This window comes from Erythrolamprus reginae, chromosome 11 (assembly GCF_031021105.1).
Source record: "Erythrolamprus reginae isolate rEryReg1 chromosome 11, rEryReg1.hap1, whole genome shotgun sequence".
NCBI classification, from domain to species: domain Eukaryota; kingdom Metazoa; phylum Chordata; class Lepidosauria; order Squamata; family Dipsadidae; genus Erythrolamprus; species Erythrolamprus reginae.
The window spans coordinates 34,319,992-34,347,837 of NC_091960.1; the positions used below are offsets into that span (position 1 = coordinate 34,319,992).

The 27,846-nt window shown below is 43.8% G+C and overlaps 1 protein-coding gene across 3 annotated transcripts in view; it reads right to left on the reverse strand.

Moving 5' to 3' along the window:
* WASF2 (WASP family member 2) overlaps positions 1 to 27,846 on the reverse strand; it is a 56,651-nt gene that overhangs the window by 19,599 nt on the left and 9,206 nt on the right. For all 3 annotated transcript variants that reach the window (XM_070764673.1, XM_070764674.1, XM_070764675.1), the window contains exon 2: positions 7,401 to 7,554. In XM_070764673.1, coding sequence (XP_070620774.1) covers positions 7,401 to 7,530 — 130 coding nt within the window. In that variant the 5' untranslated portion in view covers positions 7,531 to 7,554. The remainder of the gene's footprint in view (positions 1 to 7,400; positions 7,555 to 27,846) is intronic.

Below are 27,846 nucleotides of genomic sequence, written 5' to 3' on the forward strand. Positions count from 1 at the left end.
CCAATTTAATAATTAAAATAAATTAAAAAATTATTTAAATTTTTGTCAGTCACATTTCATGATTAGCAAAAACTGAATGCTATGGAGATACAGTGATCCCTTGATTTTTGCGGGTTCAAACTTCGCGAAACGGCTATACCACGGTTTTTCAAAAAATATTAATTAAAAAATACTCTGCGGGTTTTTTTCTATACCACGGTTTTTCCCACCCGATGACGTCATACGTCATCACCAAGAGTCACTTCTCTCTCTCTCTCTTTCTCTCTTTCCTGTCATTCTCTGCTTCAATCATTTTCTCATTTCTCTTTTTTTCTCCCCTTTTTTCTATCATTTCTCTCTCTCTACCTTCCACTCTTTCTCTCTTTCTCCCTCTCTCTCTCCCTCTCTCCTTTCTATCTCGCTCTGTCTGTTGCTCTCTCTGTGAGAACGCCTGCCCCGCCTCTCCTGCAGCCCCCTCGCTGACAGCTGGGACGAAAGTGCTCTCAGCTAAGGGACTGCGAGAGGAGCGGGGCGGGCATTCTCAAAGCGCTCAGAGCGGCTAGCGGCTGAATGAGGAGGACGAGAAGCCGTAGCCGCCAGCACTGCTGCAGGAGAACTCATGCCCCAAGAAAGCCGGTGAGAGGGGCAGATCGGGTGGGCGGGGGGTAGCGGCGAGGGGGCCGGAGGCGCTGGGGGGGTGGGGGCAGCCGACATTCAAAACAATCTTTGCCGGCCTCCGCACTTTCGTCGCTCCCTGCCCCCAACTTCAAGCCCTGCTCCTTGCACGGCCTTGGAAAAGGGTGCGCGGGGGTAGTTTTTGGCTGTCCATAGCCAAAAATGGTGTTTTTACTTCCGCATCTCTACTTTGCGGAAATTCGACTTTCACGGGCAGTCTGGGAACGCAACCCCCGTGAAAATCGAGGGATCACTGTATATAGTGAACATTATTAGTGCGAATTCTTTTAGCCATATTTTATTTACCCATGTTACCTTAACTACTTTACCATAGAACAAAGGCAACAAATTATTTTAGGATCATACATGTACATTGTGTATATCATTGTAAGACTTCAGTCCTATCTGGAAATACCCAAACGTAAGCTGCAATATAAAGTGCTCGTAGTCACACAGCACTTAAAAGGGTTTTCTTTCACACTTCATAGTGCCAAATTTGCAATTTATTCTTTGTACAAACATAATTCTCCCTTGATGTTACCACCTTTGATTAAATGCAGCACACACTATTTTATTTGACTCAGTTTGTATTTCTATTTAGTCTTTACACGCTGGGGAATTAGCAGATCTCTCAGGATCCGCAGGTGAAGTAATTGTCAACTTTTTCAATAAACGGTTTTATCTTGAAAAGTATTGCATCTGAAAATAAGTGGTTGCACAATCCATAAATTTTACATGTGGGGCAGGGAGAGAGAAAAATAAGCTCAGATAAAAAGTGCTACATGTATATAATGTTTTCTGGGTTAACTGCAGCAAGGATAAATGCATCATTTCCAAAACAATCCAGGAAGAGTAAGGTTTAAAAGGTTTTGGCTTTCTTCAATCATACCTGTTGTGGTTAGCTCTGGCCCAGCTCCTGCCCCAAGGACTGTGGATGTGGGGAAGAAATCCACATGCTGCAGGCCTGTTTTGCCCCCAGTGGAATCTGATGATGAAGGCTCCTCTGACCAAGAAGACATGAGTGACAGGGAGGAGGAGAGTGTGGCAAACAGCTCAGAAGGAGGTCAATTATCTCGCTCCTCTTTGGATTCGGAACAAGACTTAATGATACAGCCACGGATGCGGAGAGTGATGCATAGGCAGCAACAACTGAGAGATTATTATCAAAGAAAATGAGGCCACCTGTGGTTGGGTGGGGCTGTGGTCATTAGTGAGGCTGCTATAAAGAGCAGTGGGTTTGGCCATTGTGGAGGATTATCTGATCGTTGTGTTTCATGACTGCTTTTCTGACTTTGATCTTTGTGTGCGGATTTCCCCCCGCTTTGAAACTAAACCAGAGCAAAGTGTGTTTCACTTTGTGAAAGAAGAAGGACTGTGAATTGCCTCCCAGCTGCAAGCTAAGTATCACAGAACTGATAAGGGACTTGTACAAATTACCAGTTTGTTTGGAGACGAGGGTTCTTTGCTATACCAAAAGAGGGCTCTGTTTATTTGCATTTTCGGTATAAAGAGCATTGTTTTGAATTTTCAAACGTGTGTGTGTGTCTGAAATTGTATCTGTGCATTTTTGGGACGATTCTACCAGAGAGCTCGACAGAACACATACCCAAGTTTTAATAATAAAAAAATATCATAATCAAAACCAGAATCAGATCTGCCTCATTCTCCCCCTCCCCAATATCCTTAGGAATGCACAATGATTTGAGAAAAAGGCTCCCTTCCAGAATTTTCATTCGACAGTAATATCCAGACAGCTCTGCTGATATATTTCAACCTTTTCAAATCTCAAGAAGAACAACATTTTATGTACATATCAAAACTGTCTTGTGCCCACATTTGCTTTGCAGGCAGAAATACTGTGTTTCCTTCCAAAAAGGGTGGGGAACAAAGAAGGAAAAAAGAACAGCAAGGGAAGAAGTTCCTCCTTGACTCACCTTAGTCATTATTTGCGATTGCACAGTAGAACAGATGTGGTAAACCTATTTTCTTTTTTTCAAACTGCAGTACTAGTGTCAGCACGGACATGTGTATTGAGTGACGTGATATGGTTTTGCAAGGATTTCTGACCCCCGGTTGTTTAATAGTAAAACAAAAGACATTCCGGGTCCCAGGGGAAGAGCCTTCTCTGTGGCGGCCCCGACTCTCTGGAACCAGCTCCCCCCCCGGAGATTAGAACTGCCCCCAATCTCCTTGCCTTCTGTAAACTCCTTAAAACTCACCTCTGCCGTCAGGCATGGGGGAATTGAGGCATCCCCCCCCCCCCCCGGGCCTATATAGAAACATAGAAGACTGACGGCAGAAAAAGACCTCATGGTCCATCTAGTCTGCCCTTATGCTATTTCCTGTATTTTATCTTAGGATGGATCTATGTTTATCCCAGGCATGTTTAAATTCAGTTACTGTGGATTTACCAACCAGGTCTGCTGGAAGTTTGTTCCAAGGATCTACTACTCTTTCAGTGAAATAATATTTTCTCATGTTGCCTTTGATCTTTCCCCCAACTGACTTCAAATTGTGTCCCCTTGTTCTTGTGTTCACTTTCCTATTAAAAACACTTCCCTCCTGAAACTTATTTAACCCTTTAACATATTTAAATGTTTCGATCATGTCCCCCCTTTTCCTTCTGTCTTCCAGACTCTACAGATTGAGTTCATGAAGTCTTTCCTGATACGTTTTATGCTTAAGACCTTCCACCATTCTTGTAGCCCATGTTTGGACCCGTTCAATTTTGTCAATATCTTTTTGTAGGTGAGGTCTCCAGAACTGAACACAGTACTCCAAATGTGGTCTCACCAGCGCTCTATATAAGGGGATCACAATCTCCCTCTTCCTGCTTGTTATACCTCTAGCTATGCAGCCAAGCATCCTACTTGCCTTTCCTACCGCCCGACCACACTGCTCACCCAATTTTGAGAATGTCAGAAATCACTACCCCTAAATCCTTCTCTTCTGAAGTTTTTGCTAACACAGAACTGCCAATGCAATACTCAGATTGAGGATTCCTTTTCCCCAAGTGCATTACCCTACATTTGGAAACATTAAACTGCAGCTTCCATTGCTTTGACCATTTGTCTAGTAAAGCTAAATCATTTACCATATTACAGACCCCTCCAGGAATATCAACCCTATTGCACACTTTAGAGTCATCGGCAAACAGGCAAACCTTCCCTACCAGACCTTCCCCTATGTCACTCACAAACATATTAAAAAGAATAGGACCCAGAACAGACCCTTGTGGCACACCGCTTGTAACCTGTCTCTGCTCAGAATACTCGCCATTAACAATAACTCTCTGATGTCTATGCTTCAGCCAGCTTGAAATCCACTGAACTATCCAGGGATTAAGTCCAATCTTCACTAATTTATCTATCAGCTTATGTGGAACCGTATCAAAGGCTTTGCTGAAGTCCAGGTAGGCAATATCCACGGCACCACCTTCATCCAACACCTTTGTGACATAGTCAAAGAAATCAATGAGATTAGTCTGACATGATTTGCCTTCAGTAAAGCCATGCTGATTTGGGTCCAATAAGTTATTGTTTTTTAGGTGCTGATTTATCCTCTTTTTGAGTAGAGTCTCCATCATTTTAATTACAACTGATGTCAAGCTAACTGGCCTGTAGTTACCAGCTTCTTCTCTACTGCCCTTCTTGTGGATAGGCACAACACTGGCCATTCTCCAATCCTCAGGAACATCTCCTGTTAACAGGGACTGGTTAAACAAATCAGTCAGAGGGGTAGCAATGACAGATCTGAGTTCTTTAAGAACTCTGGGGTGGATGCCATCTGGACCCATTGCCTTATTTATCTATATAATTTATGTATGGTATGTCTGTGTGTATGTCTGGCTTAATAATGAAAATGTTTTTTAAATCTATTAGATTTGTCATGAATTGTTTTACTGTATGCTGTGAGCCGCCCAGAGTGTACGGAGAGGGGCGGCATACAAATCCAATCAATCAATCAATCAATCAATCAATCAATCAATAAAAATAATAATAATTCTCACAAACACAGTTTCTATCCTCAGGAATACCCAGAAATAGATTATATGTTAATATACAGAAATAGATTATATGCTAAAAAAAAACTGGTTTCAATTGGTTAATCTTAAAATTGCAAACAGGTTTTTATTTATATTTTAGTTTTCTGTGCAGTCTGACACTTGGTTTCTCACTCTAGCTTGTTGGGAACAGATCGAGCTCCTGATACACACTGAAGTTAAACAAGGGTCTTCCGGAGTTTGGTTGTTCTTGCAGACAGAAGAAGTGCAACAGGAGTGACTAAACCAGCGTTTCCCAACCGGTGTGCCGCGGCACAGTAGTGTGCCGCGAGACACGGTCAGGTGTGCCGCAGGAAGCTCCAGGTGGGCGGGGCAATGCCAGTGCCGGACCGCCAGTGCCTCCGACCTGGAGCTTCCACTCGCAGCCCGATGCAGCTGTTTCCGGCTGGGCCCCAAAGAAGGAAGGCGGGAAAAAGGAGGCAGGGGCGGGGAGGTCCGGCAGTAGGAGTAAAGGGAGCCGCGGCCGCCCCTGCCTCCCCACGGTGCCTCTGGCCAAACGCGCCCGACTTCTCTGCCCTGCCCCATTGCCCGCCCGATCCGCCCACTCTCCTCCTCCTCCGCCACCGCCTCCTGTCTTGGGGCGTGATCCGCCCCCTCTCCTTTGCTGCCGGAGAGAGAATGGAAGGCGCCGTTGTCTTCGCCTCCGCCCGCCGGCTCCCCTCGCCCTCCCAGACGTCCCCAGCGCCCGGCCATGCGCCGCCTCCCGTTAGCCCAGCCGACCTTTCCCTGCTGCCGTTTTCTCTTCATGGCGCAAAGCCACACAGTCCCGGACTCCCGGATCGCTCGCTTCTCCGGTCAGCAAAGCCATCTGCCCAGGAAAGCGCCGCGCCGCGCTTGCTGGCCAGAAAAGCGAGCGATCCGGGAGTCCGGGACTGTGTGGCTTTGCGCCATGAAGAGAAAACGGCAGCAGGGAAAGGTCAGCCGGGCTAACGGGAGGCGGCGCGTGGCCGGGCGCTGGGAACGTCTGAGAGGGCGAGGAGGCTGATGGCTGCTGTTGCCTCTTAGCTGCAGAGCCGGCGGGCGGAGGCGAAGACAACGGCGCCCTCCATTCTCTCTCCAGCTCTCTCTCTCTCTTTTTCTCTCTGTTGCCGGCATGGTGAACGAGAGAGAAAGAGAGAGAGAGAAAAAGGAGGGGAGAGAGAATGAGAGAGAAAGAAAGCAAGAGAAAGAGAGGGAAAGAAAGCAAGAGAGAGAAAGAGAGGGGGGAAGGAGGGAGAGGGAAAGACATGGAGGGAGAGAAGGAGGGAGAGAGAAAGAGCAAAAAAGAGGAAGAAAGAAAGAGGGATGGAGAGAGAGAAAGAAGGGAAGGAAGAGAGAGAAAGAGGGAGGGAGAAATAGAGTGAAATGGAGGAAGAGATTTTTTTTTGTCCAAACTTTTCTTTAGCCCCACCCCCCGCCCGCCCTTCAGTGTTCCCCAGAATTTTGAAAATATTAATAATGTGCCGCGGCTCAAAAAAGGTTGGGAAACACTGGACTAAACAACAAGTACCAGCTTGCTTGCATGTTTACACAAAGTCAGAATAACACATAGAAGGGTAGATGGATCTCTGCATTTGGATTATACTCTTAAATGGTAAGATTGTGTGCTGTACCTCCATTGGTTCACCTTTTCCTGAACTCTGGGAGACAGCAAGCAACCTAGCACCAAGGATAGTTAAGCGAATAGGGCAACAGGTGTCTTAGTATGTTTTTGTGGAGTGAATGGTGACTAATGTTTTTTAAACTATATAAGGTAACACTTTAGTTGCAAAAATTTAATACTTTAGTTGCAAAAATAATCAAACATCTCTGATAGAGTCACTGTTTGATTATTTATTTCAAAGAGTAAATGAAGTATATTCAGTATATTGTTTTGAAAAAGGAAGACTACTACTATAAGGTAACACTTTAGTTGCAAAAATTTAACACTTTAGTTGCAAAAATAATCAAACAGCTCGGATAGAGTCACTGTTTGATTATTTTTTTCAAAGAGTAAATGAAGTATGTTCAGTATATTGTTTTGAAAAAGGAAGACTGCTACTATAAGGTAACACTTTAGTTGCAAAATTTGCTGTGGCTGACTTCTCTTTTTATTACTTCAGCCCATATTTTGCTCAGCTTTTATATGAAGATATTGTCCAACCAGATTAAAAACTATATCCAACTCAATCTGAAGTTAGTTGGGGGAAAGATCAAAAGCAACGTGAGAAAATATTATTTCACTGAAAGAGTAGTAGATCCTTGGAACAAACTTCCAGCAGACGTGGTTGGTAAATCCACAGTCACTGAATGTAAACATGCCTGGGATAAACATATATCCATCCTAAGATAAAATACAGGAAATAGTATAAGGGCAGACTAGGTGGACCATGAGGTCTTTTTCTGCCGTCAGACTTCTATGTTTCTATTTTCATCTGCACATTGAACAAAAAATAGATTACAGTTGGGGGATTTCAGGTATGCAATGAAATAAGTTTCAGTTCTAATCATTAAACTGTTTCCTGACAAAACTCTGAACCCTGGAATGCTTAATAGTGTGCCACATGTTTTATTTCGGTTTTATTCTGTGCATTCCTCTCAAAGAACATGACGTGGAGGATCTTTTCGTACTGAGAAAGGTGGATAATAAGTCACAAGGGAAGAGGGCACCGAGAAAGAATTGGGAACCCAACAGCTCTCGAGAGCAGTTTGCGATGGTACTTACTCAAGCTGCCCAGCTGTCGAATGACATTTGACAGGGTGATGTTGGTCGCGCATTCCAGCTCATTCCGAACGCTGGGCAGTGTCTGGCGGCACAGGTGCCTTGGCTCGATATTTCTTGTTACTAATGGCATGGTGGATCAGCTTCAAACAGGGCTCTGAAAGATAAAGAATAATCCCCAAACGGGGGTGGGGGGGTGGGATGATATGGCCACAGACCTTAGCAACATTAGAGATACACCAATCTTCTAATAAGTAGCACACTTATGTATCCACTCTATGATCCTATATATTTTTAAAATATTTATTTATTTATTTATTGGATTTGTATGCCGACCCTCTCCGGAGACTCGGAGCGGCTAACAGCAACAATAAAACAGTGTACAATAGTAATCTAATATTAAAAACGATTAAAAACCTATTAATATAAAAAAACCAAACATATATACATGCATACCATGCATAGAATTGTAAAGGCCTAGAGGGAAAGAGGATCTCAATTCCCCCATGCCTGGCGGCAGAGGTGGGTTTTAAGTAGCTTGTGAAAGGCAAGGAGGGTGGGGGCAATTCTAATCTCTGGGGGGAGTTGGTTCCAGAGGGCAGGGAGCCGCCACAGAGAAGGCTCTTCCCCTGGGCCCCGCCAAACGACATTGTTTAGTCGACGGGACCCGGAGAAGACCCACTCTGTGGGACCTAACTGGTCGCTGGGATTCGTGCGGCAGAAGGCGGTCCCTGAGATAATCTGGTCCGGTGCCATGAAGGGCTTTATAGGTCATAACCAACACTTTGAATTGTGATCGGAAACTGATCGGCAACCAATGCAGACTGCGGTGTGTTGGTGTAACATGGGCATATTTGGGAAAGCCCATGATTGCTCTCGCAGCTGCATTCTGCACGATCTAAAATATATTGAATTTTGAAGGTTGCCAGAAGGAAATCAAGGCCTGACAGTTCCAAACTCCCACCAAAAACTCCCACTGCTGTAACCTGTCCCATATCCGTTTATTCAAAACTATATATGTTTTTATGACTGCTAAATATTTTCAAAAACCATCCTTATTTATTAAATGTATACGCTGCCTATCTCACTAGTTAGCAACTTTGGGCACTATAAAGACCAATGTGAAATCTGCACGTTGACACATTTTATCTGGGGGAAGGATAAAAATCGGTCACGCTAGCTAGACAAGCTGGATTCTCATGCGAAAACAGGAAGTGTCGTTAGCTGACCAGGCAGCTTGACTAACAACCGCTTTTTAGCCAGAGGGCTGCACCATTTCTCCTAAATTCTTTTATGGTGGAAGCAGTGGTGGGTTTTAATTTTTTTCCCTACTAGTTCTGTGGGCATGGCTTGGTGGGCATGGCAGAGGAAGGCTACTGCAAAAATCCCCATTTCCTCCCGATCGGCTGGGACTCGGGAGGCAGAGAATACAATGGAGGTGAAGCAGAGACAGAAGTGGTATTTACCGGTTCTCTAAATCACTTCAAAGGTTTAGTTACCAGTTCTCCAGAACTGGTCATAACCAACTGAATACCTCTGGATGGAAGGCTTTCTTACTAATGCATCTGCATTTTTAAAAGTCATTTTACTCTACAGAACAATACAGTAGGCAATGGCCTATCGCAATCAGATAAATGCCATACCTTTTCAATTCTGCCGCACGAATCCCAGCGGCCGGTTAGGTCCCACAGAGTTGGTCTTCTCCGGGTCCCAGGGGAATAGCCTTCTCTGTGGCAGCTCCGACCCTCTGGAATCAACTCCCCCCAGAGATTAGGACTTCCCCCAACCTCCTTGCCTTTCGTAACCTCCTTAAAACCCACCTCTGTCGTCAGGCTTGGGGGAACTGAGACATCCCCCCCTTGCCTATGTAATTTTGTGCATGATATGACTGTGTGTATGTATTTTATCTATTGGGTTTTTGTTTTTTTTAGACTTTGTAATGTAAAACTGTTATTTTAGATTTTAATTATTAGATTTGTTATCATGTATTGTTTTTATCACTGTTGTGAGCCGCCCCGAAGTCTACAGAGAGGGGCGGCATACAAATGTAAATAATAATAATAATAATAATTATTATTATTATTATTATTATAGAAGCTCATAAAGATTCTGAAGGACAATCATGCTTGTTTGCCTTTCCCAAACTTTTTTAAAATGAAGGCATCTGTAATTCAGTTAACCTAACATTTAACGAAAGCATTTCTTAATAAATATTAATAAAACAAGATAATTTGTTGGAGTAGCCTAAATCAAATTAAATATTTTACAGCCACTAGGGGTAAAAATGTCAAAATACAGAATGATACTCTTTTGACGTTCACTACCGTTCCACCTACTATAAAACTAACCATCCAATTTCCAGCAATCATCAAATATTAAAGCGCCTGTATGATGCCATTCATCTTCAGAAGACACTAATATTTCTCTTCAAGAATTGGCACTTTGTTGGAGAACACGGCCGTGTGTTTATGAACTGTCCAACTAATGAAAATAAAATATACTGCATTTAATTAGCTAATTTTCAAGGAAGAAAATAGGCGTTGATTGCTTACCTGAACGCCTCTTCTCGTACGGTGAGCGGGTACAGCAGTCACATGGGTTGCTCATGTCCAATCCGGTGGAACTGAGCCTAGTATTAAAAAAGCTTGCCGGATCCGCCCCTTCCCCAGAATTCGCGAATCCATAGACTAGGCTCAGTTGTGAAGCTCTGTAGTGTTCAACTCTCATTGTTAGAGGAAGAAAGATATAGACAGATAAAGAAGACACATACAAGGGCGGGAAGTGACTGCTGTACCCGCTCACCGTACGAGAAGAGGCGTTCAGGTAAGCAATCAACGCCTATTCTCCGTACTGAAGGAGCGGGTCCAGCAGTCACATGGGACATACCCAATAGATGGTCCCTAGGGTGGGATTAGCTTGCTATCGTGTGAGATAACGGATTGGAGTACCCTTCTGCCGAAGGCAGCATCCGCTGAAGCGTAAGCATCAATCTTGTAGTGCCTGATGAAGGAATTAGGCGAGGCCCAAGTGGCTGCTTTGCAGACCTCCTCCAACGGGGCTTGAGTCGCCCAAGCGGCCGAGGTGGCTGCGCTCCTGGTGGAATGCGCTGTGATGTTCCTTGGAACTGAGAGGGAGGCCGACTCATAGGCCTTAGATATAGTCCCTCTGATCCAACGGCCTATTACTGTTGAAGACACTTTGGCCCCCATGACTCTGGGATGATAGGCTACAAAAAGTGCTTCTGACCTCCGAAGGGGTCCTGTGCGTTGGATATAGATTCTCAGCGCTCTGGTGAGATACAGGGTGTGCCATCTAATTGCCAAAGGATGGTCTCGTTGGAGGCAGAAGGAAGGTAGGACAATATCCTGAGATCTGTGGAACATGGAACTGACCTTGGGTAAGAAGGTGGGGTCCAGTCGCAAGACTACCTTGTCCTGATGGAATTGGCAAAGGTCCTGCCTGATTGAGAGGGCAGCCAGCTCCGAAATGCGTCGGGCAGAGGTAATAGCCACCAGGAAAGCTACCTTAAAGGATAGGTACCTGAGGGACGCCGATTTTAGGGGTTCGTATGGTGCCTGCGTGAGGGAATGGAGAACCCGTGGCAAATCCCATGATGGGTACCTGTGGACCTTGGAAGGTCTGAGGTTGGCTATGCCCTTGAGGAATTCCTGAACTTCAGGGAAGGATCGGAGAGGCTGTCTGCGGGGACCTCCTAGGACAGATGAAATGGCTGCCAGATGACGCCGGAGGGTGCTGGTGGAAAGTCCTTTATGGAAGCCTTGCATAAGGAAGGAAATTATTCTGTGTATGGGGATGCACAGAGGGGAGAGACCTTCCTGTAGACACCACTGGTGAAACTTGGACCACGTGTGGTCGTAGATTCGATTGGTCGAACCCCTTCTGGCCTTTAAAATGACCTCCACTGAATCGGGGTCATGACCACGCAGTTCTAAATCTCTCCTGATAACAGCCAGGCGGTGAGGTGGAACCACTCCGGGTCTGGATGGAAGGAGGCCCCCTGCCGCAGCATATCCCCCGAAACGGGGAGTCGCCAAGGGTCCTGGACGGACAGCTGTTGGAGATCCGCGAACCAGGGCCGGCGGGGCCAGTGAGGGGCGATTAGGATTACTCGGGCCCTCTCGGTGAGGACCTTGTGAATCACGTCCGGGAGGATTGGAATTGGAGGAAATGCGTAGAGTAGGCCTGGAGGCCATGGACTCCGAAGGGCATTGATTGCTTCCGCTCCCGGGGATGGAAATCTGGAATAGAAGCGAGGGAGTTGGGCGTTCGCATTGGTCGCGAAGAGATCCAGAATTGGTAGGCCGAATCTGAGGGTGATTTGATGGAACAGGTCTTGATGGAGGTTCCACTCTCCTGGGTCTATCGTTGCCCGGGATAGCCAATCCGCCTGGACGTTGAGACTCCCCGAGATGTGATCGGCCAGGAGCGACTGGAGATGTTTTTCCGCCCAAAGGCCCAGCTTGAGGGCCTCCCTCATGAGAGCCTTGGATCTCGTGCCCCCCTGTCTGCAAATGTGGCTTTTCGTGGCAATGTTGTCGGTGAGAATGAGAACGTGCCGGTTGGGAATGCGAGGAGAGAAATGCTTCAGAGCCAGGGAAACGGCTCTTAACTCTAGCCAATTGATTGGCCTGGAAGCTTCCTCCGGGGACCACGTGCCCTGGGCTATCATCCCCTGGGCGTGGGCGCCCCATCCCGATAGACTGGCATCTGTGGTGATGACAAATTGATCCGGGCACCTGAACGGGGATCCTCTGTCCATGGCCGGAGACTTCCACCACTTGAAGGATCTGCGAACACTCAGTGGGATGACAATGCGTCGATTTGAGTTGCTGTGCCCTGATCTCTGAAAAGGTAACAGAAGCCACTGGAGTTCCCTAGCATGAAGGCGAGCCCAGGGAATGATGCCTATGCATGACACCATCTTCCCCAAAAGGGAAGATAGAGTGACTATGGGAACTGAAGAATGAGATAAAATGCTAGAAATTAACTCCACTATACTGAGTTTTCTCTCGGGAGAGAGAAAGACCTGGGAGGATTCTGAATCAATAATGGATCCCAGGTGAGAAATGGATGTGGAGGGTTGGAGGTGGCTTTTATCAAAGTTGATGGAAAATCCATGGTCCTGAAGGACTGACATGGTGACAGAAAGGTCTGTTTTCACTTTCTCTAGGGAGTTCCCATGAATCAAAATATCATCAAGATAACATAAAATGTGGATGGGAAACGCCCTGATGTAGGCCGCCAGAGACCCCAAGAGCTTTGTAAAGACCCGAGGGGCCGAGGAAAGGCCAAATGGCATCGCCCTATACTGGAAATGCCTGCCTTGAAAAGAAAAACGTAAAAATTTTCTGTGGCATTTGGCTATAGGAATGTGAAGGTAGGCCTCAGTGAGGTCTAAGGAGACCATGAAATCTCCCGAGTGAATGGCGGCCAAAATAGAAGACAAGGAGTGCATCTTAAACTTCCTATATTTGATGAATAAATTTAGTTTCTTTAAATCCAAAATAGCTCTCCAACCTCCGGAGGACTTTGGAACCATAAATAGGATGGAGTAAAAACCTAGGCCCCTCTGACCGGAAGGGACCGGTTGAATGGCTCTGATGGACAAAAGATGAGAAATGGCCTCCTCCATACGGTTACAATCTGAGGATGACCTGGGAGAAGGGCAGGAAATAAAACGTTTAGGGGGAGGAGAAATAAATTCTAAAAGAAGGCCTGATTGAACAGTGTCAATGACCCAAGGGTCCTTGGAGGTGAGACGCCAATTAGAGGCGAAATGAGCTAGGCGACCCCCTATGGGAATAGAGGTAGGATTACCATCTAGGTTTTTTTGAAGCCCTGTTAGAGGAAGCTCCCCTTTGGAAGCGAAACCCTCTACCCCTGGAGTTCCTACCTTGGGAACGAAAGCGGGGGGAATACTGACCTGGAGATCTCTGGTAGGAAGCCGCTTGATCTTGCTGGCGCCCTGGGCGACGAAAGGACTGCGTTTTGGTAGCCTTTTTTGTGGTTGGACCCAAAACTTTCTTCTTGTCCGTGGTTTCCGTGAGGAGTGGATCCAGAAGATCACCGAAGAGAAGGTCGCGCTTTAAGGGACCCTGGGATAACTGCCACTTTTGGCGAACTCCCGCTTGCCAAGGGCGAATCCATAGGAGTCTTCTTGCCGTAGTAGAAGCTGCAATAGCCTTAGCAGAAAATCTAGTAGACTGCAAGGTGGCATCAGCCACGTACTGGGCAGCTGCAAAGACCTTGTTGAAGTCTTGTTGACCTCTCAAGTCATCGGGAGGAATATGCTGTTGAAGTTGGCGAAGCCACAGCAGCATGGCTCTGGAGAAAAAGGAAGCCGCTGCAGAGCTTTTAGTGGCCCAGGAATCAGCGGTGAATCCTCTTTTGAGCATTTGCTCAATGCGCTTGTCCTCTGGGCGGAGGACTTCCTCCGCCTCGCCTGGCACAGCCGCTGCCGAGTGAAGAATCTTGACAGGTTCATCCGGTTTGGGAAAGGATAGAAGCTCTTCATAGGAAGAGGAAAGTTTGTACAACTTTCTGTCCTTGGTGGAGGGATTAAGGCCAGAGGCTGGAAATTCCCACTGTTTGAGTAAAGCATCTTTAAATAACTTAGGCATAGGAATTACCTCGTTATCCTCCTGTTCCTCTGTGAAGTAAGGTAAATTCTCCTCCGGGGGATCAGTGGAAGTGGAGGCCTGTTTCTCCTGGGCCGCTAATCCCGTAGAAATTCTAGCTTTGAGGAGGAGAGATTTGAATAATTGAGAAGGAAAAATAGTAATAGGAGGGGGAACCTTTATTTGGGATTCCTCATCATCTGATAGGCCTTGAAAGGCATCCTCATCATCCTCTATATCCTCATATTCATCCTGGGAGGAATCTGAATCATCCTGAATAGGAGCTCTGACCGCTGAGGGAGAACCCAGGGGGCGGGAGGAGCGAGAAGGAGGAAGAGGTAAGGGAAGCTCATTGATGGAGGAGAGTTTGGCATCAATGGCTTTGGACAACACAGCAAAAATAGACTGAAACTCAGGAGGTAAGTTGGAAATATCAGCAGAAATGGCAGAAGAATCCCTAAAGGCCTGGGAGGATCCTGGCTGGGGGGAATCTTCAATAATATCTGGTTCCTCTGGACCTATGCCCCATAGGTTAGGTTGGGGTCTGTCTAGGTTTGGCTCATCCAGAGATAACACAGGGACCCCAGAAGGAGGAAGACTAGAAGCCTCTGGTGGGTCTTGACTACTGATTACTTGGGCCTGCACTTTCAAACGTTTTGCTGATTTGTCATGGATTTTTTGTAGGGCTAGGTCCCTTCTCTTCTCGGCCCTGGTGACCTTGGTCGAGGGGCGGGCCCCAGGAGAAGAGGAGGAAGAGGCCTGGGGAATACTAGTAATTTCATCGCCTGTAGGCCTGGCCTCTCTGGGATCTTTAGTTGTGCCTCTCTTGGGAAAGGTAGCCATAGTCTGACAATTAACAGAAGACAAGGCTGAGCCAATAACTGAATAATAAGGAGAAGAATTTCAAGGACTTCCCAAGAGGAATGGATCCTGCTTCGAGGCCTCGAAGCTGCTGAGACGTGAGGACAATCTGGGCAAACCCAGAGTTCGTGCCCCCAAATCCAGCGGGGCCAGCCTCCCTAAACTTTGTAATTAAGTAAACCAAGGCACTCTGGTTGGAGGCTTAGCCGGTGGAGAATTTAGCCTGGGACCCCCAAGGCCCGCTCCGGGATCCACGCGGTGGACTGAGGCCTACGCGGCTGGCAGGAGGCCAACACGAGAGGCCTAGATTTAAAAAGGGCGCGAAGGCCTTCGCGCCGAAAAAAAAAATCGCTCCGTAAAATTTCTTAAAGGGGAAGCGATCGACTAAGTCCAGGAGACTAGAAGGCGTCTCACTCCGCAGGAGGTATTTTTTAAGCCCTTAAATATTTTTGTATACAATAAATAATCAATAATTCAATAGATAAATACTTGCACCAGGACCTCCAGGCCAAGGGATTAGAAGAATCCACAAGCGGCCGCAGGAATCGTAACCGGCAAAAACCGCCGGGGGAAAACGAAACCGCAACTTCTCCCAAGGAAAAAAGCCTAGCCGCTTTTTTTCTTTTTTTCCTTTTAAACGGCTGGCGCAATTAGTGCAAGTAAATAATTAAAGACAATAAATCTTACTACTTTTTGAAGGAAAGGATCGAAGGGAAGGTGTTAGAATGTTGAACGAGCTATCACAATACAACCGCAGGATATGCGAACTGAGCGAATTCTGGGGAAGGGGCGGATCCGGCAAGCTTTTTTAATACTAGGCTCAGTTCCACCGGATTGGACATGAGCAACCCATGTGACTGCTGGACCCGCTCCTTCAGTACGGAGAAGGGAACCCACCCTCTCTGAGGTTAGGCAGCAGCGGCTTTGCTGAAGGAGACAGCTGTCTTGTGACAAATGCTCTGATCTGCTGTGGGATGGAATTGGGGGGGGGGGGGAGAGGTGGGAAGCAGGAAGCTGACAGCTCAGGGAACATGGCTTCCTGTCACCAACAGCAACAATCCAAGGCTCTTTTTCTTTTTTTTTAAAGTCAGCTGTTTATGCTTGACTTTGAACCACCTTTTTATAGTCTCCGTGGCAGCTGGCAGCTTATCTCTGAGGTCCAGCAGTCATTCCTGAATGCTTTTCCATCAGGGTGTTAAGGGACCGAAGCTGATTTAGCTTTTGCTAATTACCTCCCAAGCCAAAATCTGAATTTCCAAATTTGACCTACCATTGCAGAGGAGTCCAAGATCTAGAGGGTACAGAACAACATCCAAGGTTTTGTGTGTAACACAAAGTTAAGACAGGGAGCAGGGGGAAAAAAACCCTAAAATTAACCATTGGAGCAAAGAGCAGCCAGGAAACTTTAAAATTAATTAATTTATCTATCTATCACCAAGATATCCTATGCTTGGGTACCTCAGAGATCAGTCTACATCAGTGTTTCCCAACTTTGGCAACTTGAAGGTATCTGGACTTCAACTCCCAGAATTCCCCAGCCAGCATTTACTGGCTGGGAAATTCTGGGAGTTGAAGTCCAGATATCTTCAAGTTGCCAAGGTTGGGAAACACTGGTCTACATCAATGATGTTGAGCCATGTTTGACTTGGGTGCCAAAAGGGAGCGTGTTCGCATACGCGATAGAATGCATGCCCACACCCATAATGCAATGCCCTCCCCGCATATGTGCACAATCCTTGCACTGCCCCCCTGTACATGCGCACAACACCCCCCACATATGTGGAGAGAGGTGTGTGAGGCCTGGCTGCAACTGTCCAAAACCAAAGAAGTTCTCTGATAGCGCCAAGGAGGCTGGGGTGACGTACAAAAGGTAAGAGACTTTCCTGAAGCCTGGGGAGTGTGAAAACAGCCCAAAAGGCCAAAAATTAACTGGCCATAGCGCGCATGTGCGCTGGAGTTGACATAAGGCAAAGCCTCACATGCCTTCAGATATTTGCTACAGGTACCACCGTGCCAGACATTCGCCATCACTGGTCTACATATTACGCTCATAACCACAAATATTAACAAAAACACCTAGTTCTAATTTTGCAATGAGTGGATTTGGTATCTTAATATATAAGGTGGTGTCTCACTCAATCCTCATGTTAATTCTGCAGTGCTGTTTTTACTAAACTTTTTTAAATTGGGAAACCGGTTAAGTAAGATATATTTCAAACTATGACAATGTTCTTGGCAAGTCTGACTCTGAACTCAAAGGTTAGGTCTTCGGAGAGGGGCGGCATACAAATCTAAGTAATAAATAAAATAAATAATAAAAAATAAATAAATAAAATAAATAGGTTCAAATGGTTGGTTTTCCCTACAGTGATCAGTTTCAGAGAAGGATTAGCATCCTTCCGATGACACACATCTGGTTTGCTAAATGTCAACTACTATGTTGTCGAAAATGGGAATATCATTCTGAAGAGATGCACAAAGGCAACCTTTGTTAACTCTTAAAAATCTGCAAAGCAAACCTATTGTAGGTCATTATTTGAAAAGTAAGAAAAAATTCTCACTGTGGTAATGTTTGCCTGTTTGTGTACCTAAATTAGCCCAAATGCACGAATCCCAGCGACCAGTTAGGTCCCACAGAGTGGATCTTCTCCGGGTCCCGTCAACTAAACAATGTCGCTTGGCGGGACCCAGGGGAAGAGCCTTCTCTGTGGCGGCCCCGGCCCTCTGGAACCAACTCCCCCCAGAGATTAGAATTGCCCCCACCCTCCTTACCTTTCGTAAGCTACTTAAAACCCACCTCTGCCATCAGGCATGGGGGAATTGAGATCCTCTTTCCCCCTAGGCCTTTACAATTCTATGCATGGTATGTATGTATGTATGTTTGGTTTTTATACTTATGGGTTTTTAATCGTTTTTAGTATTAGATTACTATTGTACACTGTTTTATTGTTGCTGTTAGCCGCCCTGAGTTTCCGGAGAGGGGGCGGCACACAAATCCAATAAATAAATAAATAAATAAATAATGCCAACAGTTTTGAATCAAGGAAGCTAAAATCTATTAACTTATTTATTATTTATTTATTATTTAGATTTGTATGCCGCCCCTCTCCGCAGACTCGGGGCGGCTCACAGCAGGATACAACAATTCATAATAAATCTAAATATAATTTAAAATATTTTTTAAAAAAACCTTTACTAAACGAACATACACACAAAGGATACATGCAAAATCCTGGGGTGCTTGGTTTAACACAGCAGGAAAGGACATTTGAAATGTCTATTGAGACAAAGACTAACGTAATACAAAAGCGGAAATGGAAGTGCAACTTGTAAGCACATGCTGGTGGAGTAAGAATATCACAAAGCCACCAGTTATATAGAAATAACACTGAAGGAAACCACACTCCTTCAGAAACGAAAGGAGAAAGCCCCCAGCTTTATTTTTTTTAAAAAATGGTTGAAAATAAGGTTTCTCAGCTGGGGATTATGAGAAGTGAAACCCAAGCACATCTGGGAAAACACCAGCTTGGGGTGGGGGGGATGTCAGATCCGAAGGATGAAATGAGCATCCTCCTAAAATCATATGATCATGCGTTTTAACCTCAAATCCTACAGCAACAGCCTTTCTGCCATGTGGCAGCATCCTGCATTTCAGCATAACACACACATTTATACATTCATCGCTACAATACATAAAGTTAAAAATATCCAGCAGTTCTTACACATTGCTTATTAAACATTTCTGGTACTATAAACTGCAGTGTTGGAAGAGGAGATTTATTTTTATTTTTTTAAATAAATTTTATTGATTTTATAGGTTTACAAAAAACAAACATATAACAGTGCACAGTGCATGTGCCCATCACCAAACAACACACACACCCCGTCACCCCCACCACCCCTATAGGAGGATTCAAAGACTTTTAAGTTATTTGTCTATCTATTGATCCTTGGCTCTATCTTGAACGCTTTTTTTTACTAAAAGAGTGATTGTAGTTTATTTTTCGTATTTACATCACAGATTCTACTTAACATATAATCTTTTACCTTGTTCCATCGCACCATCAGCTTCTCTAGTTTATTCTCATCAAAATTATTTAATCTTATTTCCATAATTTCAAAATGTATGTAATCCACCATGTACCAGTACCAATTCTGTAGTGTCCATTTTGTAGAGTCTTTCCATCCTAATACTATCACCGCTTTTGCACTTTCCAATGCTACAGTTTTAATTTCTTTAGATTCTCCTAGTTCCCTATATTTAATTAAGATTGCTGTTTCTTTTGTAATTATCCAATTAATGTTTAACATTTTATTAATTTCATTCTGGACTACCTTCCAGAATTTCTGTATTTCTGTACATTCCCAGATCATATGCATAAAGATTCCTTTTTTCTGGCATCCATGCCAGCATTTACCCTTCTCTTTCCCCTGGAAGTATGCAAGTTGTGCAGGTGTATAGTACCACTTATGTAAGATTTTTCTTCTCATCTCTTTATCACTTGCATAGAGTACAGATTTGGCTGGAAAAAAAACATGCTCTCATTTTTTTTATTTTTTTATTAGATTTGTATGCCGCCCCTTTCCATGGACTCGGGGCGGCTCACAACACAATAAAACAATTCATAACAAATCTAATAATATACAATTTAAAATTTAAAATAGTTTAAAAAACCCATTTTTAAGCAGACATACCTACAAACATACTATACATAAATTGTATAGGCCCGGGGGAGATATCTCAGTTCCCCCATGCCTGACGACAAAGGTGGGTTTTGAGAAGTTTACGAAAGGCAAGGAGGGTAGTGGCAGTTCTAATCTCTGGGGGGAGCTGGTTCCAGAGAGTCGGGGCCGCCACAGAGAAGGTTTTTCCCCTGGGGCCCACCAACCGACATTGTTTAGTTGACGGGACCCGGAGAAGGCCAACTCCGTGGGACCTAATCGGTCGCTGGGATTCGTGCAGCATAAGGCGGTCTCGGAGATATTCTGGTCCAATGCCATGAAGGGCTTTATAGGTCATAACCAACACTTTGAATTGTGCCCGGAAATTGATCGGCAACCAATGCAGACTGCGGAGTGTTGGTGTGACATGGGCATATTTGGGAAAGCCCATGATAGCTCTCGCAGCTGCATTCTGCACGATCTGAAGTTTCCGAACAGTTTTCAAAGGTAGCCCCATGTAGAGAGTGTTACGGTAGTCGAGCCTCAAGGTGATGAGGGCATGAGTGACTGTGAGCAGTGAGTCCCGGTCCAGGTAGGGCCGCAACTGGTGCACCAGGCGAACCTGGGCAAACGCCCCCCTCACCACAGCTGAAAGATGGTTCTCTAATGTGAGCTGTGGATCAAGGAGGACGCCCAAGTTGCGGACCCTCTCTGAGGGGGTCAATAATTCCCCCCCCAGGGTGATGGACGGACAGATGGAATTGTCCTTGGGAGGCAAAACCCACAGCCACTCCGTCTTATCCGGGTTGAGTTTGAGTCTGTTTGAGTCTTTTGCGAAGATACTAAAGTTTCAGACTATACAAAAAAACCAATAGCTTGTAAATGGTTCAAATATCAAAAAGAGGGGGGGGGGGGCACCCAAAACATAGTACAATCAAAGTACCTCATGTGTCCCTGAAGAAATCAGGAATTTTTTTTACTGCCTTGTAAGTCACAAAAAATGCTTATAGCAGGATTACTTCAGGTAAATCCTTCTTTTAGTGTGTTGCTTTTTGCCCTGCTTGAAAACTAACAGTGAGCTCTGGAAGGAAGGAAGTGAACAAGAGCCCCACCCTCACCTAAAATAACAGCAAGAGAAACTACAAATAAAACATTTCTGGTGAAGTTGACTCCCAATCTCATAACTGATGTAGGAATCACACACACCCCTTTAAAGAGAAATTATCTCCTGGATAATAATAATAATAATAATAATAATAATAATAATAATAATTATTATTATTATTATTATTATTATTATTAATTAGATTTGTATGCCGCCCCTCTCCGAAGACAATATGTGTGTGTGTGGGGGAGAGAAACAACCCTCCAAATCAACATTGCCACAACAATTCTCCTTTAATGACATACCACACCTTAATATCAAGTATTAATATTTATTTATTTATTTTATTTATCAAACAAATATAATATTATATTATGTATTAACATAAGTAGAATGTAGTGATAGAAAGGATAATAAGACAGTAGGACAGGGATGGGGATGGTAGGCACATAAGCCCTTCATGGCATCGGACCAGAATATCTCCGAGACCGCCTTCTGCCACATGAATCCCAGCGACCGATTAGGTCCCACAGAGTGGGCCTCCTCCGGGTCCCGTCAACTAAACAATGTCAGTTGGCGGGCCCCAGGGGGAGAGCCTTCTCTGTGGCGGCACCGACTCTCTGGAACCAACTCCCCCCGGAGATCAGAACTGCCCCTACTCTTCCTGCCTTCCGTAAACTCCTCAAAACCCACCTTTGCCATCAGGCATGGGGGAACTAAACATCTCCCCCTGGGCACATTTAATTTATACATGGTATGCCTGTGTGTGTGTCTGTTAGTATATGGGGTTTTTTAAATCTTTAAATATTTTAATTAATTGAATTATTTATGATTTGTTTTACACTTGTTGTGAGCCGCCGAGTCTTCGGAGAGGGGCGGCATACAAATCCAAATAATAAATAAAATAAAATAAATAAATAAGTGCACTTATGCACGCCCCTTACACACCTCTTTAAAAAGGGGAGAGGTCGACTGTAGATAATGTAAGGTTGAAGATTTTGGGGTTGGGGAAGCGACAGAGTCAGGTAATGAGTTCCAGGTGTTGATGATTTCTATTGCTGAAATCGTATTCTCTGCAATCTAGTTTGGAGCGATTTACATTTAGTTTGTATCTAATACATTTAGTTTGTATCTATTACATTTAGTTTGTATCTATTACGTGCTTTTGTGTTGTTGTTAAAGGGGAAATAGTCACTAACAGGGAATACATTTGATGTGATGATTTTAAGAACAACAGTTAAGTCATTTCGGAGGCGACGTAGTTGCAAATTTTCTAAACGAAGTATTTGAAGTCTGGAAGACTAAGGTAATTTGTGACGTGAGGAGGAATGGAGGACTCTTCTTGTGAAGTATTTCTGGACTCCTTCGATTGTTTTAATGTCTGTTAGGCAGTGTGGATTCCATAGAGGTGAGCTGTATTCCAGAATAGGTCTGACAAATGTTTTGTATGCTCTGCTTAATTAATCAGTGTTTCTAGAGAAGCAGCTACATAAGAATACAGTGTTCCCTCGATTTACGCGGGTTCGAACTTCGCGAAAAGTCTATACCACGGTTTTTCAAAAATATTAATTAAAAAATACTTTGCGGTTCCCCCTCCCCCTATAACAAGGTTTTTCCCGCCCGATGATGTCATATGTCATCGCCAAACTTTCATCTGCCTTTAATAAATATTTTTTTAAATAAACTTTAATAAAGAAACATGGTGAGTAATAATCTAAATGGTTGCTAAGGGAATGGGAAATGGTAATTTAGGGGTTTAAAGAGTTAAGGGAAGGCTTGTGATACTGTTCATGGCCAAAAATAGTGTATTTACTTCCGCATCTCTACTTCGCGGAAATTCGACTTTCGCGGGCGGTCTCGGAACGCATCCCCCGCGAAAATCGAGGGAACACTGTAGTTTTACAATTCTTAATGCTTTTTTGGCAATGCTGTTACAATGGGCTCTAGCACCTAGGTAATTGGAAATGAGTACGCCCCCCAAGGTCTTTGACTGAGTGAGGGTCCTCTGCGAGTTCAGTTTTACCAAGTACTTAGTATTAGTAGTCTATAATACTGCTATAATGATTTTGACAGCAACCCACCCAGTATGTTAAAGGAAAGAATTTGTTTAACCATATCAGCAATTATATCTCTGGTTAAAAAACCCTAGTTCCCCTTTGGACTTTCTGAATGTTTGCATATCTTTGTTGCTGAATGTTACCAGAGGTTATGTAGATCCCCCACTGGTATATGAAAAGGATCTGCTGAGCCACTAACATCAAAGTTGGGTGTTTGTTTCATTCATTTCCTAACATCATTCGACATGTGTGAAAAATAAACCAGCTCCTTAGATCCATTATCCGGGTGAACCGACTTTAAATGCAAAAATTGCTATCAAATGTTTCCTGGTGCCACTTTCACACACTGCTATGTAGAAATATTGATCCATTTCTCCAAGGGAAACGTCTTCAAGTCGGTAATGTGAATTTTCTAGACCAGGGGTGTCAAACTCAATTTCATTGAAGGATGCATCAAGGTTGTCTTTGATCTGGGGCAAAAGGGAGGCATGGGCAGGTAGACGTCACTTGTGTTGGGGTGCCAGTGGGTGCCAGAGGGCTCTGCCAGTGAAAATGGGGCTTGGGAGGGCTGTGCGGAACCCCCCGAGCTCCGTTTTCACTGGCAGAGGCACCGCGGACCGGTCCTTGGCTGTTCCCAGGACAGCCCCAACGAGGCCAGATCTGGCACGTGGTTTGACACCCCTGCTCTAGATGAACTTTTTATTCTAGTCGTTATCACGACAAAGGTCCCACAGAGTGGGCCTTCTCCGGGTCCCGTCCACAAAACAATGTCGTTTGGCGGGGGCCAGGGAAAGAGCCTTATCTGTGGCGGCCCCGGCCCTCTGGAACCAACTCCCCCAGGAGATTAAAATTGCCCCCACCCTCCTTGCCTTTCGTAAACTCCTTAAAACCCACCTCTGTCGTCAAGCGTGGGGAAACTGAGACATCTCCTCCTGCCTATGTAGTCCTAGTGCATGATGTGACTGTATGTATGTTTTTTTATATTGGGGTTCCTTGCTTTTAGATTTTTAAATGTATAATTGCTATCTTAGATTTTAATTATTAGATTTGTCACTGTTGTGAGCTGCCCCCGAGTCTGCGGAGAGGGGCGGCATACAAATCTAATTAATAATAATAATAATAATAATAATAATAATAATAATCATGTTTGTTGGGTTTAAATTGGAAATCTGATTGCAAACTCTTTTGAATTTTCAGTATTTCTTCATAAATATAATCTGTTCTCTACATATCCCGAAACTAAAGAGAATCCAATTAAACAAGTGAATCAAAAATTACATGTGTCCATTTATTTATTGAGATAATAGATCCAAAGCTAGCCCATATTTATGCAGACACACCGAATGTTCAAATTTTAGCTACCATTCCAAACAGCAAAATGACTATGGAAGTCATCAGAAATTTCTGGGTGGGGCATGACACTCACTCAGAGTCTGTGATGAAAATTTCATTGAAGTGTTAATTTTTTTTTTGTAGGGCAACCCCAAATTAGCCCTGATTATTAATGAAGTACTTATGCAACTGGTCCTAGATAGCCCTTTAATTCAACAGACTGAACCGAGAGAGTGTCACTAAACTCAAAGAATGCTTATAACTCAATGACTACTGATATTGTAAAAGTAATATCACTAAAGGATTTTTATGTCTTTTCTACGAATTATCATCAGTAATTCTGACTTGGAATACTTGGAAGGTTCTAAATATACTTTAATGCACATGGCAATTTTTAACTTTAAATGTCTCTGTTGGGATGGGCAATGGATTCACGTGTCATTAACCAAAGAATGTTTGAGATTATTTACCCAGGTATGGAAAGCAATCGGCATAGAGGATGAGACCAAATAAAACTATTCTATTTCCCCATATCGAACACTGAGTAAAGGCTAAAGGACAATTACACCTGAGGCTACTTAAACACATAAATCTGATGTAGAGGAACAAGGAGATGGCATTGAAGAGGATACATATCAATCACTTAGCCTAGAACCAGGAAGAGATGAGAAAAACTGACAGCTGTCCTGCCTTGACTCTCTTTGGTAGAAGGGGAAACAGAACCATATTTCCAATAGTCTATTGTTATAAACTATAAATTGATTGAGTTCTAGCATTTATTGTGATATCTGTTTCCTGATCTGGTCTACTTAGATGAGTTAACACCCGAGAAACAACCAAATTCATCTGGGGTTCAAATTGGGGCTCAATGGCTCAACCGTTTTAAAGATATTAAGTTTCTCAGCTGGAAAACTGACAGCCCAAGGTCAAGTCCCTAGTGTCCCACCACAGGTGAGTTCCTATTACTTGCCTCAGCTCCTGCCCACCGAGCAGTTTGAAAGCATGTAAATATGAATCGATTAATAGATGCCACTTTGGTGGAAAAGTAACAGTGCTTTGTGCACCTCCACATATGGTCATGCTGACCACAACTACAGAAAATGTCTTTTGACAACACTGGCTCCCTCAGTTAAGAAACAGAAATGAGCACTGCCTCCTAAGAGTCAGATTTGACTGGACAGGGGACACCTTTACCTGAGATCCAGGTAATCCAGGTAATCAAAACAGGTTCTGGGTGCCGATCGGTTTCCGGTCACAATTCAAAGTGTTGGTAATGACCTTTAAAGCCCTACATGGCATTGGGCCAGAATACATCCGGAACAGCCTTCTACCACATGAATCCCAGCGGCCGATAAGGTCCCACAGAGTTGGCCTTCTCCGGGTCCCGTCGACCAAACAATGTCGTTTGGCAGGCCCCAGGGGAAGAGCCTTCTCTGTGGCGGCCCCGGCCCTCTGGAATCAACTCCCCCCAGAGATTAGAACGGCCCGCACACTCCTTGTCTTTCGCAAATTACTCAAGACCCACCTTTGTCGCCAGGCATGGGGGAAGTTAGGATATTCCTTCCCCTAGGCCATTACAAGTTATGTATGGTATGTTTGTGTGTATGTTTGGTTTTTATAACAAGGGTTTTTAGTTGTTTTATTAAATTGGATTGTTACATGTTGTTTTTTATCACTGTTGTTAGCCGCCCCGAGTCTGCGGAGAGGGGCGGCATACAAATCCAATAAATAATAATAATAAAAATAATAATAAAATCCAGGAAAACAGCCACTGAGTACAATTATGCATCTTTTCAGATCTCCCTGGTCAACTAGAAGCTGGGAATAGAAACGGATAGGAGGGGTAGGATGAGAGGACAACTCTGGTGGGGGCAGAAAGTAGACACCCTTCTTCTATACTTTCAATCCCTCACGTCTTCAAATACCTGAATAGAAACCTTGTTAAAATATCTGCAGATCCGCATAACATAACCAAGCAGCAAAATTTTCCAGCTTCTTGGGGACAGCTTTTCATAATACTCAGTGGTGGATCAGACACACCAGAAGATCTAGAAAAATGGGGTGGGGGGGTGGGGGAGAGAACTAAAGGGTCAAAATTTTAAACTTCCACCAGGCCATCAAATCAGAAATCTTGTTTGTTTTTACCAAGGGAAGACCAGTTGTTATTTCCGGTGTCTTAAGAAAGTGAGTTCTCTCAGCAGTCAAGTAATTCCTTTGGAAAATTGCCAGGAAGAACGGCTTCAAGTACAATTCTTAAAAGCCAGGAAAAGGGAGGAAATGATAGATATTAGAAACCTTTAAAAGGAAGGCCCAGAAGAAAATTCTGCATCCTGCCAAAAAAGGATGCTGCAACCTATCTAAGAAAGAAGCCTCAGCAACAAGCACTACACACGTAATTATTCAAGACACCATTGTTATATCATGTCATATCCTCCTATAATAAGCACTTACACTTTGCCATTATCTCAAATGCAGATTTCTGTCATTTACAGGCAGCTATAGCTAGCAGACAAACAATATTTAGAAAAGAGAAGTTATGGTTTTAACTGATTCTTTCCTCCCGTCACCAACTTGCCCAAATAATTTATCTTCCTTACATCCTGACTTAAACAGCTCAGAATTACACAAGGGTAAGAAATGCTAACTATACAACAATTAAATTGTCATTAAGACAGACAGATATTAAAAACAAAATATACTGTGAACTGTCCAAAAAGAGTTTAATTAATGCTTTCCTGGACAATTCATCCTCATTTCCTGCTCATGAGAATTGACTCATACATAGCCTTAGTTACATCTCTCTTATAGAGTATGTTTTTCCTTCTAGAACCAAGGATGGACTAATATTCCACAATGCCCAAATGTTTGTATACCTGAATGAAATTTACACAGGTGTTTCTGTAGGTTAAACCCTTGGGAGATTTTCCCCATAATCATCCAATATAATCAAACTTATAATAGAAGTTTATTAATTAATGTATATTATGCAAAGTGACAATACATGCTTAAGTTTTCAGACTGTCTTAATGGCCTCTTTTGCAATTGTCTAGATTTTAAAATAATCCTTAGCACACGAGGACTAAGTTTGTATGAGTAAACTAAGCTGAAATAAATTTGAATAACTTGTAGAAACACAGCAATTCGTTGCCATGTTGTATGAAGTAGGACCTTTACATAAAGCCATAATATCGGTTATTTATTCAGGCATGGAATGTTATGTAAACATATCTATTCTGTTTTGCTAGTGTTAGCATATTATACAAACTATTGTGTTAAACTGAACTGAAATTCTGATTAATTTTTCCTATCTACATGGATGGAAGAGAAGTAGGAATGCTCTAACCTGACACCTGTGCAGCTAGCTATTTCTAGCCATAATGCTAAATAATGGTTTATAATTACACATAAAAAATTTGCTATTTCTTACCTAGTCAATCTCCTTTGACTATACACTGATTACAGCTGCATGTTCAATCCAATATTTTAGGGGGGGGCGAAGCATATGACTTGTTAGCTGATCTAATTCTACATCACTAGAGATAGAAGGCTCTTACTACAGATTAATCTGACAGAACAGATCTGGGATTCAGCTGTTCATCAAAGGTGTAAGCAAAGGTACAACCAAAGGATGCAAATCATGTAGGTGAAACCAGCTCTAGTCTGAAACAATGATCAAGAAGTAATCTCCACTGAATTCAACAAGCATTGCCTCCAAAGAGCATCACTGTGATTTAATTCAGTCTTTAAAAAAGACAATGAACAGAAAACAGACATCCCAAAACAAGCCCAATATA